Source organism: Gekko japonicus, unplaced genomic scaffold (genome assembly GCF_001447785.1).
Source record: "Gekko japonicus isolate JY-2015 unplaced genomic scaffold, Gekko_japonicus_V1.1 scaffold567, whole genome shotgun sequence".
Taxonomy (NCBI): domain Eukaryota; kingdom Metazoa; phylum Chordata; class Lepidosauria; order Squamata; family Gekkonidae; genus Gekko; species Gekko japonicus.
In genome coordinates this window covers 68,663-79,948 of record NW_015174858.1, presented here as the reverse complement: position 1 = coordinate 79,948, position 11,286 = coordinate 68,663, and the positions used below count along the sequence as shown (strand labels likewise).

Here is an 11,286-nt window from a genome sequence, read left to right as displayed (position 1 = left end):
CAAGGATGATGTTATAATAAGAACTTATAATTTACAATTAACATTACAGTATATACATTACAATAAATACATGGTTGTAAACAGAGACAAACAAGACTTATTACAAGTAAGGTCATTTGGTGAGAAAAATATGCATGGCACAAATAAAAAAAATAAATAAATGCATTTTAAAAGAAATGTCAAAAGCTTTCTGTAAAGTTCATTTCATTCAAGTTTTTTTTTTTTAAAAAAACCTTTTGAATGTGATTTGTTCTACCTATATTGTCTGATCACAATTTTTTTTTAAAAAATGACAAAACCAGAAATTAAAAGGAAACAAACACAGCATAACTGAGTACAGTAACTTGCAAGCTAAAGTGTACTGTCAGACACAAATTCAGATCCCACCCTTTCCTCTCCCCATCCCATACAGTACCCAACTCACTGCATTTTTTCTTATGGCAAAAAAACAAACATAGAAAACACGTAAAGTCACTTTTTGACAGTATTGTTGTTTTAAAGCAGTGTGCAATGCTAAAGCACACTTTGGCAAAATAAAAACGAAAGATTGTACAGTGCATTCGATCCCTGGCTCTAAAACTTATTGTGTTTTCTACCACTTGATTGTCCATGTGTATGGGCGTATTTTACACAATACGGTTGTATTTTCTTTACATCTCCATTTGCTGTTATGAAAGTTTAACCTTATGATATGGTAAGCACACTTAACCAGATCCACCAATCATTAAAATTTAAGCATATGGAAAATCCCATTATATCAAAGGGATCCCCATGCTTACGTTAGTGCATGGGACCAGAGCTCCATATGCTCTTGTTGGCTCAAGCGAAAGTGCTCCCCACTTCATAGGATTAAGCCTTTAGTGCAGATAAAATACCCTTCCAGATCCATATTGTTTTTTTAGAATTGATATTGCTTTTTTCATTAAGATTCCAGGCACTCTTGGGGACTGAACAATGTTAAAATAGCAAAGGGAGGAGGACATGAGTCTATGTGGACAGCGACACAGTGAAATTCTTTGATTCACTTCCCTAGCTAGTCTCCCCCCCCCCATAAAAGTCATTAAATGGTAGAGCAGACACATTAAAATGCATGTTTAAAAACAATCCCAAATGATCAGTCAGTTCTTTCATTAAAACCCCGATAACTTAGCAAGGCCATAAGATTCCCTGATTCAGCAAAACTAAATTCTATTCCTGCTCTGTCGTGTCAAAACATCCATGTGGCCTCACCATTTAACCCCAGTGTGATAGTGCTGGTTCAAACTATCAGCACTTGTATATGCAGAAGAGCTGTTCTGTATGTACGTCGGTCACTGCTCTGTGTGTACATGGGCAAGGAAATGCTCCACGTTGACAAAGTTGCAGGTCCAATGGGATGTATGACACATGGTCATGTGCATGGCAGTGCAAGCTGTACATTGTAACCAGGTCACAGTTGGGTGAGGATACTCCATGTCTCTCAGCACATATATGGACCAGCATCTGAGGCCGTACCAGAAAGCAGCTCCACCTCTAGTAGTCGTTGCACAATAAAGCAACAACCCAATGCAGAGTTAAGTGCACTCAAACCTAATGACACCAATGGTTTTACCTGCAGTTAACTCTGTGTCAGTTTGGGGCTTGTGCCTTATTTGGCATATATTTCTCTGGATCTGTCAGTTTTGTTGGACAATGCACTTTTCTCCCTCAGTATATCTGTTGATTGTTCCTAGACATACGACAATAATTAACCCTATATTTTTCTTTCCAAAAATCACTTATGGGATCTTTCCCATAACACTATGGTTGATATTAGTAAAATAAAATTAAAAAAAAAACTAAAGATATTGGGGCAATCAAGGTCAAAAGCTATGAAGCTGGACTTTAAAGACCTCACCTGAATATTTAAGGGGACAAAATGAGGGTCAGGGACTGCCGGAAAGCAGCCTGAGACAGACACATCAGTACCTCCACATACCCCTGTCGTAATTGTTTGTATAAGTATAGCCTGTAATGTTGTGTTGTCACAGCACTCAGAACACCCCCATATAAGAATTTATTTAGTAGCACAACAAGAGTATTAATGATGTCTCATGCACAGCTAGTTATGGCCAAATGGGAATAATTTCATTAGCAACAGATTAGCGTTTTTAGCAAGACAGACTCACATTCATACTGGCCACAGTCTTGCAAATCCTGATTCGCATTCATAGAGTTCCCCAAATCTTCATTATGAAGAGCTTGAGAAAGAAGTTTAGTCTTTGGAAGCTGCTTCAAGATCCCATCTACTGCTGCTACGGTCATCACCTTCCAGAATGTGGACTCTATTGCACCTACTGTAAGGAACCGAGTGCTGAATCCCCAAGGGCTCCAGCCAGCCAGCCACCCACCCACCCGGGGGTCGCAACCCAAAGTTGGGGGAGCTGCTGTCGTAGTGGTCGGCTAGATTTTGGAAAGCATATTTTTGGTTGAGCAGAGAAAGCCCACAGCAGTAAAGGCAGGGCCTACAGGTCTAAGCCACCACTGGTGGAGAAAGAACTCATTGCAGATTTTGTATTGCTGCTCTTGGAAAATTACAATTAAAAAAGCGAAAAAATAATGCCAACAAAATGAAAGGGATGTTCTGCAATTCAGATGGGGGGAGGGGAATAAAACGAAAACAAATTATTTATAGATGGATGTTGTCATTGGTCTAGACAGCAATGGGTTATTCTAGAAGAGGTGAAAGAACTGCTATGAAAAATCTAAGTGCAAACAAATATAGAACTTGATTAATCCAGTGTAGCACGTATTTGTACTGAAAACTTGCAAGTTACTCTTTGGGGAGGGAAAAAAGAATCAGTGGCAGATGAAGTTCTGAGGGTGCGGCATTCTTTTTAAATATAATACCTCAATACATTTAATAATAAAAGTAAACTCTACAAAAAGATTTCCATTTTACATATTATACAAAACGCAGGCGTCAGTGCAACCCACTGAGCTACACTTTTTTTTTCAGTCATGTGTCAGGAAGACTTGAAATTAGAAAAGTATGCCATTTCCACAGCTTTATCTTCCTACTGGTAATAACAGATTCATGTTGTGTCCCATTATCCGAGTGCATTTATTTTCCACTAGAAACCTTGATTCACTCGCTGGCTGCTTTCTTTAAATTCTGGTGATGATTGCTACTAATTGCCTCTCTCATGAAATTAAAAGCAAACCCAAAAAGAAAACCAAACACTAGCTTCGGGCCAGCCTTTACTCTTCTTGAAAACAGCTTGGAGTAGACACTCTCTCTAATTGTATCTGCCAAGTGGAACTCTCATTAAAACTGTTCTTTGCAGGTGTTCTCCTTTGCTCTCTGATGCCATGGAGATGAACAATTCTGGTTACAATATTCCTGAGTGCCAAACTGAGTAATCAAGGTCAGTTTTTGATCAACAAACATCTCTGGCAGATGACAGTGAGGCGTGACCATGGTTGTGCCGTGTGACATGCACTTTGGAAACCATTTTCTATTTTTTAAAAAGAGAAGAGAGGAGGACAGACAAAGAGAGCTACGAAGCTGCCGCACTGTTACGTATCAGGAGAGCGTTCTTCTTCTAGCACACAAGGTTCTGTCTGACTCTCCTCCTCCTCTCCTACTTCCTCCCCGACTTGTTCGTCCAGTGGAATTTCTGTGGATTCTGAGTCCTGGGTGCAAAGCGTTTTGGAGTCACTACAGCTGGTATCTTCTTCCACTTGACTGCCACTGTCTTTTTCTGTGTCCGATTCACCATCTTCCTCCAGTGTTAGTTCAAACTGGAATTTGTCTGTTTGGCCCTGCCTACCCTCCTCTTGGTCATCTGGGGCAGGAGAAGGACTCTGAGGGATTGTGCTCTGGTACCATTCGCGATTGTCCTCCAAGGTGTCTAAGATGTCCTGGGCATCTGGATGTACAAGGTCTGCCCAGGTCTCCCAGAGAGGATGAACAATGTAGTCTATAAACCCCACCTGTTGGAATGCAAAATAAGGAAATACTATTATCCCAAATACTGAAGGGCTTAGCATTATCAGTTTATCTAAGGAAATTAACTGATTGGAAAACAAACTTAATAGAACCATCATCTAACCATCCTCTCTACTAAACTCTATGCAACAGAATGTCATTGCAATGGAAACCACCAATTCCCACAAACAAGCTTATTTCTCAAATTCTTCTTAGTAACTTTCTGTAAACCATTAGTGTTATTTATTTATTGGATTTCTACCCCGCCCTCCCACCGAGGCGGCTCATGGGAGCATAACATGGAGCTAAAATTTCATCTATGAGCCACGTTCCATACCATTATTCTGTGCCTTGAGTGTCAAGTATAAAGGCAGGCTATAAAGGAATCAAATAAATAAACAAAATTATCTCATTCCTCTATATAGCAAATAGATTACCTGTGATTTTTCTACCGATGCATTGTGCTTATCACACATGGGGCTTATCTCCATGCCCCTCTCTCTTTCTCGATCTCCCTGACGAAAGAACTCTTCCATTATTCTATCTGTCCATTGGCGATACAGCTGGAGTGGCTTTGTTGGATTGCTTAGATCTGCACAGTGTACCATATTTTGTAGCACCTAAAAGAGACAATATATATATTTATTTATATACATATATTTCTCTCTAGAGAGCCATTGGTGTTATTCCACTGGAGATAAAGCCCCCTTTTTTCCATTTGCACATTTGGCAAGTGTGAAAACAGAATCTCGAAAATACATGTAGCGCAAGGTTTATTCTGAACAGCACAGGGATGATGTGTGGTGTTGTTTTTCACACTGACATTAATAGCCTCCCCATTATCTCACATCTTTAGCTCCTGCCTTTATTAAAAGGTCAAAAATGTTGTAAGTGCAAGACTGATCAGTTTCAAAGAAATGTGGAAGTTAGGCCCTAGCAAAATTAATCAAGGTTAACACCAACTTGGCTGAGCTCAAGTTTAGGGGGGAAAAATCCAGTGACTGGCAGATTGTTTATGGAAGACACAGTGACTGTACTTAAGTGCTTCTCAGAAGAGATAGTGTATAGTCTATACACACATGTGCTGGAAGTTATAGGACAAGAAGAATGGATGGCATCTTACCTGGATCCTGTCTGAATAGTTATCAAGAAGCAGAACTCCAGAGCTAGTTACTTTCTTCGTTTCAACCATCGTTTTCAGGTCAGCTAACAGGTTCATATGTTTAGACATATCTGTTGCCAGCACCTTGGAGGAGGAAAGCAATGGGAGGGGGGGTCACTAAATGTCAAACATGGGAGGGTGTGGAGTTAAAATCTGATGCAGACAGAAGCAGTAGACATGCTAAAATATCTAGAATCTACAGAGATGCCCACTGTACAAAGTGTTGTGAGGACAGAAGATCTTTGAGAGTGCCACACAGCCTAAAAACACATACTTTATAATGGCCAACCCAAGTTGTCCAGACTGCATCCACTCCCAACTCAAGATGCAAAGAGATTGCATGTCCTTACAAACCACTCCAAGATCCACCTGTCAGAAATCTATAGCTGCCCTGTTAAAAGTGAGTAAAGAATAATGTTTCTGGAATAGCCCTCTCTGTTCATGTTCTGTTTTGGGTTTTAAACACTATACCAAGTTCCCTTAAAAAAATTACCTACAGTTTGTATTTGCAAAGTTGGGCTGCATGGAGATCAAAAATAAGAAAATAGGTTTAAAATGGCAACTCACAATGTCAATAACCATTTTCCTCAAAGACTGCCTCTGCTTTTTTGTCAAATTCTGGAAAATGTCACAGTTCTCCTCCTGCAGTAACTTGAATCCCACAGCTAAATGATGGTTTTCCAGGACCGAGGAATCATTGTACATCAACGCGAGTTCAGAGTCTGCAAGACAGTTACAAGACAAAATGTGAAGGAAACCTATGGCCCTTCCCCTGCAAGTTATTTCCAACTCATTGCATTTGTCAGATATCCAGAAAGCAAAATCTATAGTTCCAGCTTTTAGAACAGCACAGTGCAAATAAAGGACAGAGTCTCCTGAGGCACGACAGCTGATATGTGTCAAATGGCAAAACAAAACAGTATTGGGTTATGCTGCATGGAACCATTTCCCAATAAACCTTCCTTCGACGACAAATGCCTGCTCCTCTCTCCAGAAAAAAAGGCTTCCAAGAGCAAGAAGAACAAAAATTAGCAAATTAAAGCTAATCAGTGTCAAACGATTTGCAGACAAGGCTGTCTCTGCATACTGCACGTAAATCTGCAAAACGCATCACAAAACCTTTCCCAAGCATACTTTCTTGTGAGTACATCATGTCAGATGGGGGCAAAGGTTTCCCTCTCTCTACTTCTGTTATTGATACAGTAAAGTGACACAGCCAGGAACAGGGAGCTTTGAGGGGCTAGCACAGCACTGTAACTAATTCTTTGTTAACCTACACTAGCAGTTCCTTTCCTAGAGTGTCTCCCTTCCACTGGCTTGTGAGTTTTTTCCTCCCACACAGTTACTCCAACTGACTGCCCACTGTAGACTGGACATTTAAGACAAGAGGGTACTCATGCATCCTTAAGAACATAAGAACATAAGAGACGCCAATGTTGGATCAGGCCAAAGGCCCATCCAGTCCAACACTCTGTGTCACACAGTGGCCAGAAATACCAGTGCCATCAGGAGGTCCAGCAGTGGGGCCAGGACATTAGAAGCCCTCCCACTGTTGACCCCCCCCCCCAAGCACCAAGAAGACAGAGCATCACTTGCCCCAGAGCCCCTAGCTATACCTTGTGGCTAATAGCCACTGATGGACCTCTGCTCCATATGCTTATCTAATTCCCTTTTGAAGCCATCCATGCTTATAGCACCCACCACTTCCTGTGGCAGTGAATTCCATGTGTTAATCACTCTTTGGGTGAAGAAGTACTTCCTTTTATCCGTTCTAACCCGACCGCTCTGCAGTTTCATGGAGTGCCCACGAGTTCTTGTATTGTGAGAAAGGGAGAAAAGTACCTCTTTCTTTACCTGCTCTTTCCCATGCATAATCTTATAAACCTCGATCATGTCACCCCTCAGTCGTCTTTTCTCCAGGCTAAAGAGCCCTAAGCGCTTTAACCTTTCCTCATAGGGAAAGTGTTCCAACCCTTTTATCATTCGAGTTGCCCTTTTCTGCACTTTTTCCAAAGCTATAATATCCTTTTTAAGGTGTGGTGCCCAGAACTGGGGGCTATCCTTCTGAGAGGGTCTTTTCTTAAAGAGCTTGTCCCAAAGAATGTACCTAGTTCACCACTGCCCAGTAAGTACTACAGAGAGAAGTTCTTTGCTACACACGTGAAATCTCTATAAAGGGAAGTGCATGTTCCAATCAGTCTATATATGACCAAGAAATCTGTACATCATCTTGGAATAGCTTGGGTAGGGAACCCAAGACAGCTGCCTAATGAGGCCATCAGCTGCATGTAGGAAAACACACAACTAGGTTTCCTTCTTCCAAATCATCCTGGATGCCTTTGGATGTACGACATGCAAAGTGTCTTTTTTTATGAGAAATGAAACGGTTTACATGTAATGGTACTCGTCACTTGCTGACACTAATTTCTGTTTATTACAGTTCCCATATCCTAGAGCTAGCTGTTCCTCATGCTTCTCTACTGGCTGTTCTTGTGTTATATCTTATTTCTTTTAGTTCACCCATAAAAATCCCATATCCCAGAGCTAGCTGTTCCGCACTCTGCTCTACTGCCTGTTCTTATGTTGTATCTTATTTCTTTTAGTTCACCAATAAAAACCCCTGTAGCTCAAAAAGATCTGCAGGCAGAAGCTCTTGTGTTTAAATTTCAGAAACCTTATTGTGTATTCTCCTGTGTCTCGCTCTCCTGTACCAAACACGTGAGCCAGAAATTCCTGTCTCTTGCTCTTTCACTCCATATGGCATAGGGGAGACGCAGCCCAGGGAGGAGAAAGACTGTGTTTACCAAAAACATCATAATAGCATTGGATAGGATTGGGCATCCTACAAACAAAAAAATCACCTTTTTCTTTTTTAAAAAAAGAAGCCTCCCACAATGAATGACTAATTCACAAAAAGCTTTAAGACTTCTGTACTTTTTAGAATTATTCTAGATGATGGGAACATGAGAGTTTTTTCTGCTTCTAATCATTATCCAGTTGTCGTGATGTGGCAAGCTGCCTATCACACTTAGAGAAGAACATGTAAGATAAGTTTTATACCAATTAAGTGAACTGTGCATACTGTTTTATAAAAAGAGGCTTCCCGAGGCTGGTAATAGCTCCTTTGCAACACATACACATGGAGGGAGGGAGGGAGAGTCCATGTAGATTACTGGAAAACTGAGTTAGCTAGAACTTCTCTGCTGGTTGTCAAACATTTTGAGATCAAACTCCCCCCCCCATGTGCTTTCACTTCAAAAAGGATGTGGATAGAATGGAGGGGTGCAGAGGAGAAAAACGAGGATGAACAGGGGCCTGGAGGCCAAGTCCTATGAGGAAAGGCTGGGGGACTTGGGAATGTTTAGTCTGGAGAGGGGGGGCATGATTGCTCTCTTTAAGTATTTGAAGGGCTGTCATTTAGAAGAGGGCAGGGATCTGTTCCTGTTGGCAGCAGAAGATAGGACTCGCAATCATGGGTTTAAGGTAAGGGCGGGAAGGTACCGGCTGAATATTAGGAAAAACCATTTTTACAGTAAGAGTTCTGCAACAGCGGAATCAGCTGCCTAGGGTCCCCCTCACTGGCAGTCTTTAAGCAGCAGCTGGACACTTGTCAGGGGTACTATAGGTTGATCCTACACTGAGCAGGAGGTTGGACTAGATGGCCTGAATGGCGCCTTCCAACTCCCTGATTCTATATACCCACCCAGCTGAGCACCAGCCATCTGCTCCATGAGTGAGTCCAATGGAGATCACTGGAAGCAGCTGCATGCAAAGACCAGCAGGTATGGATGAAAGAATTTTAAGGGGTTGTTTTTAGCAGGAACAACTTCCAATTCTCCAGCCATATCCCCCCAGCTCTAGACCCACTCATCACCATTTGGAGCATGAAAGGGAGTCAAAGAAGGAAGCTGGACATTGAGGTCAAGTGAAAGGTGGGCTCTGCCCACAATCACAATCCGATCACTCCACCCACCCCTGGAAGGTGCCTTGGGACCTGCGTTTTGAGAGTCTGGTCTTTAGGCCAAGCAACTTCAAGATTTAACTGTTAACATCTGTATATTGTAAAACAAGCTCCAGTTTTACAATGGAAAACTGCAAGGAACTGTTTTGGACTGTCCAAATCTGATATTTACTTTTGTTCAAGTAAATCTGATATTTACTTTTGTTCAAGTAAATCTGATATTTACTTTTGTTCAAGTAAATCTGATATTTACTTTTGATCAAGTAAATGTTTCTAAAAAGTAACCTGAGCGATGCCAAGATCCTCACCATCCCATACTGATATGCCCATCACCCTAAGGTGAAGGACCAGATGTTTGTCCCCCCCCCTATTTTTCTCTCTTTTTAAAAATCGTACTTCGCTGCTGGACTTTATGTTCTTTTCCCCTGCTCTTCCTATTTCTGTTTTTTGAAAGAAAGAATTTTCAAAAAAAATTTTTAAGTCTGACAAGTCAGCAAGACTTAGGGGTCATGCTTCAGGATGCACAACTCCCACTTTTACCACTATGACAAGAGAGATGCAATTCTCACCCTTATTTGCTCTCATTTCTGTCAGTCCAATTCTACCCAGTGGGCTTCAGCCATTCAGCTGTACAAACAGTGACCATCAGCTTCTAGTGCAGCATTACCCATTTGCTGCACACCATCCTGACAACATCCCTACAGGCTGTTCAAACCTCAGGGGAAAGCAGGACTCATTCAGCTTCCATCACCGTGCATCCCTCAGCCCTCTAACAGCTATTTAGGGGGGAAACCACAATTACGTTGGCAATCATGGGTTCCCAAACATGTCTGTGCCAAGGCAGAATGAATATAGAGATGAGTGTGTGAGTGGCATTTGCTGCGGACAATCAAAGTGAGGGTTTGTGTGTGCGCGCGCGTGCATTTCTACCTCCACCTCCATGGTTCTCCCTCACTGGGAGAGAGGTAGAAACAGGTAAAAACAACCTGCCAGGCAGAAGCAGCAGGTGGGGAAAGGGTTAAGTAACCCTCCGCCTGCCAGGTCTCCCCTGCCAATCACTGTTGTCCTTACATTATCCTTACAAGGCAAACACAAGTTTGGGAACTGCATGTTTGCTTGTGTAGCCACAGAATGCTTTTCAGCTCTAGCCAGATGTGTTTTTGCATGGAAACCAAATTAACCAACAACCTGCATTAAGGTTTATAATAAAATTTGAGAAACAGCTGCAGCCATCTGCTATTCTCAGCCAGACAAGATTCGAACTAGTAACTGAAAATATCAAGGGTTTGTATATAACAGTTGCTTTGAATTCATCAACATACAAGATGATTAAAAAACAAACAGTACTCCAGATGAGAACAAAGAGGATTTCCAAGATTCATAAGTCCAAAGTTAACTAAATTGTCCTGGCATTTTGTACATTATGTGCTGTCACGCTTCTATCATAAAGCGATGATAACTGTGAAGTGTTACAAGGAAGAGGCTGGTTACATCACCCTCATTTTCAGCAGTTTAACATATTTCATGACATTCTGTGTTCAGCTTTTGTCCCTGTGGGGCCTGCAGGGGTGCCTTTGGTATCACAACACAGCTTGGAAAACTCTGACATTCCCACCCCTCCTCCTTCCAGATGAATCATCAAATTACATTTCACTAGAAGGTTGCCCAAGGGCTATTAAAGTGCACAAAAATAGATTCAGATAAGGGTCAGGCTGAGATGAATCAAACAACATGGAGGGGGGAAAAACCCAGCCTCAAATCTGGAATTTCTTCTTTAAGCGAGGCTGTTGTGCTGAGATCTGGCACTGTACTGCAGTTCTGAAGGAGCAATGAGTGTTCACATTCACCAGAAGTGGTGAATATACACAGCCTAGTCCTTACTATGATGGACAGCCTGGAAATGGGGTATACCATTTAGACGGCAAATAGAGGCTCCCATGATATGCATGGCAGACACTAAAATATATATTGGGGGCTGAGTAGAACGCATTGTAGGTGAACAGTGTACCATGGTGGTCATCTTGCTTACACCCTTCTCTTCCTACCCTTCTTTCCCCCCTTTAATCTCTTATTTGGTTTTTCACCAAATCAATTTTGTTTCAGGAGAGCGGCCAAATTCCACAAATGGTGGCATTATTTGACTCAAAATCTTGTGGAGTTCTTTGAAATAGAAACAGAGTCCACAGTGTGTTACCTGGAGCAGTGTTTCCCCAA

General features: G+C 41.7%; 1 protein-coding gene across 3 annotated transcripts in view; it reads right to left on the bottom strand.

Moving 5' to 3' along the window:
• Window positions 1-389: 389 nt before the first annotated feature.
• The window catches only part of PDE4D (phosphodiesterase 4D), a 73,849-nt gene continuing 62,952 nt past the window's right edge, over window positions 390-11,286 (bottom strand). For all 3 annotated transcript variants that reach the window (XM_015424637.1, XM_015424639.1, XM_015424638.1), the window contains 4 exons: window positions 5,679-5,833; window positions 5,073-5,195; window positions 4,387-4,569; window positions 390-3,954 (listed from right to left, as the gene is read on the bottom strand). In XM_015424637.1, the coding sequence (XP_015280123.1) occupies window positions 3,538-3,954; window positions 4,387-4,569; window positions 5,073-5,195; window positions 5,679-5,833 (878 nt within the window). In that variant the 3' untranslated portion in view covers window positions 390-3,537. The remainder of the gene's footprint in view (window positions 3,955-4,386; window positions 4,570-5,072; window positions 5,196-5,678; window positions 5,834-11,286) is intronic.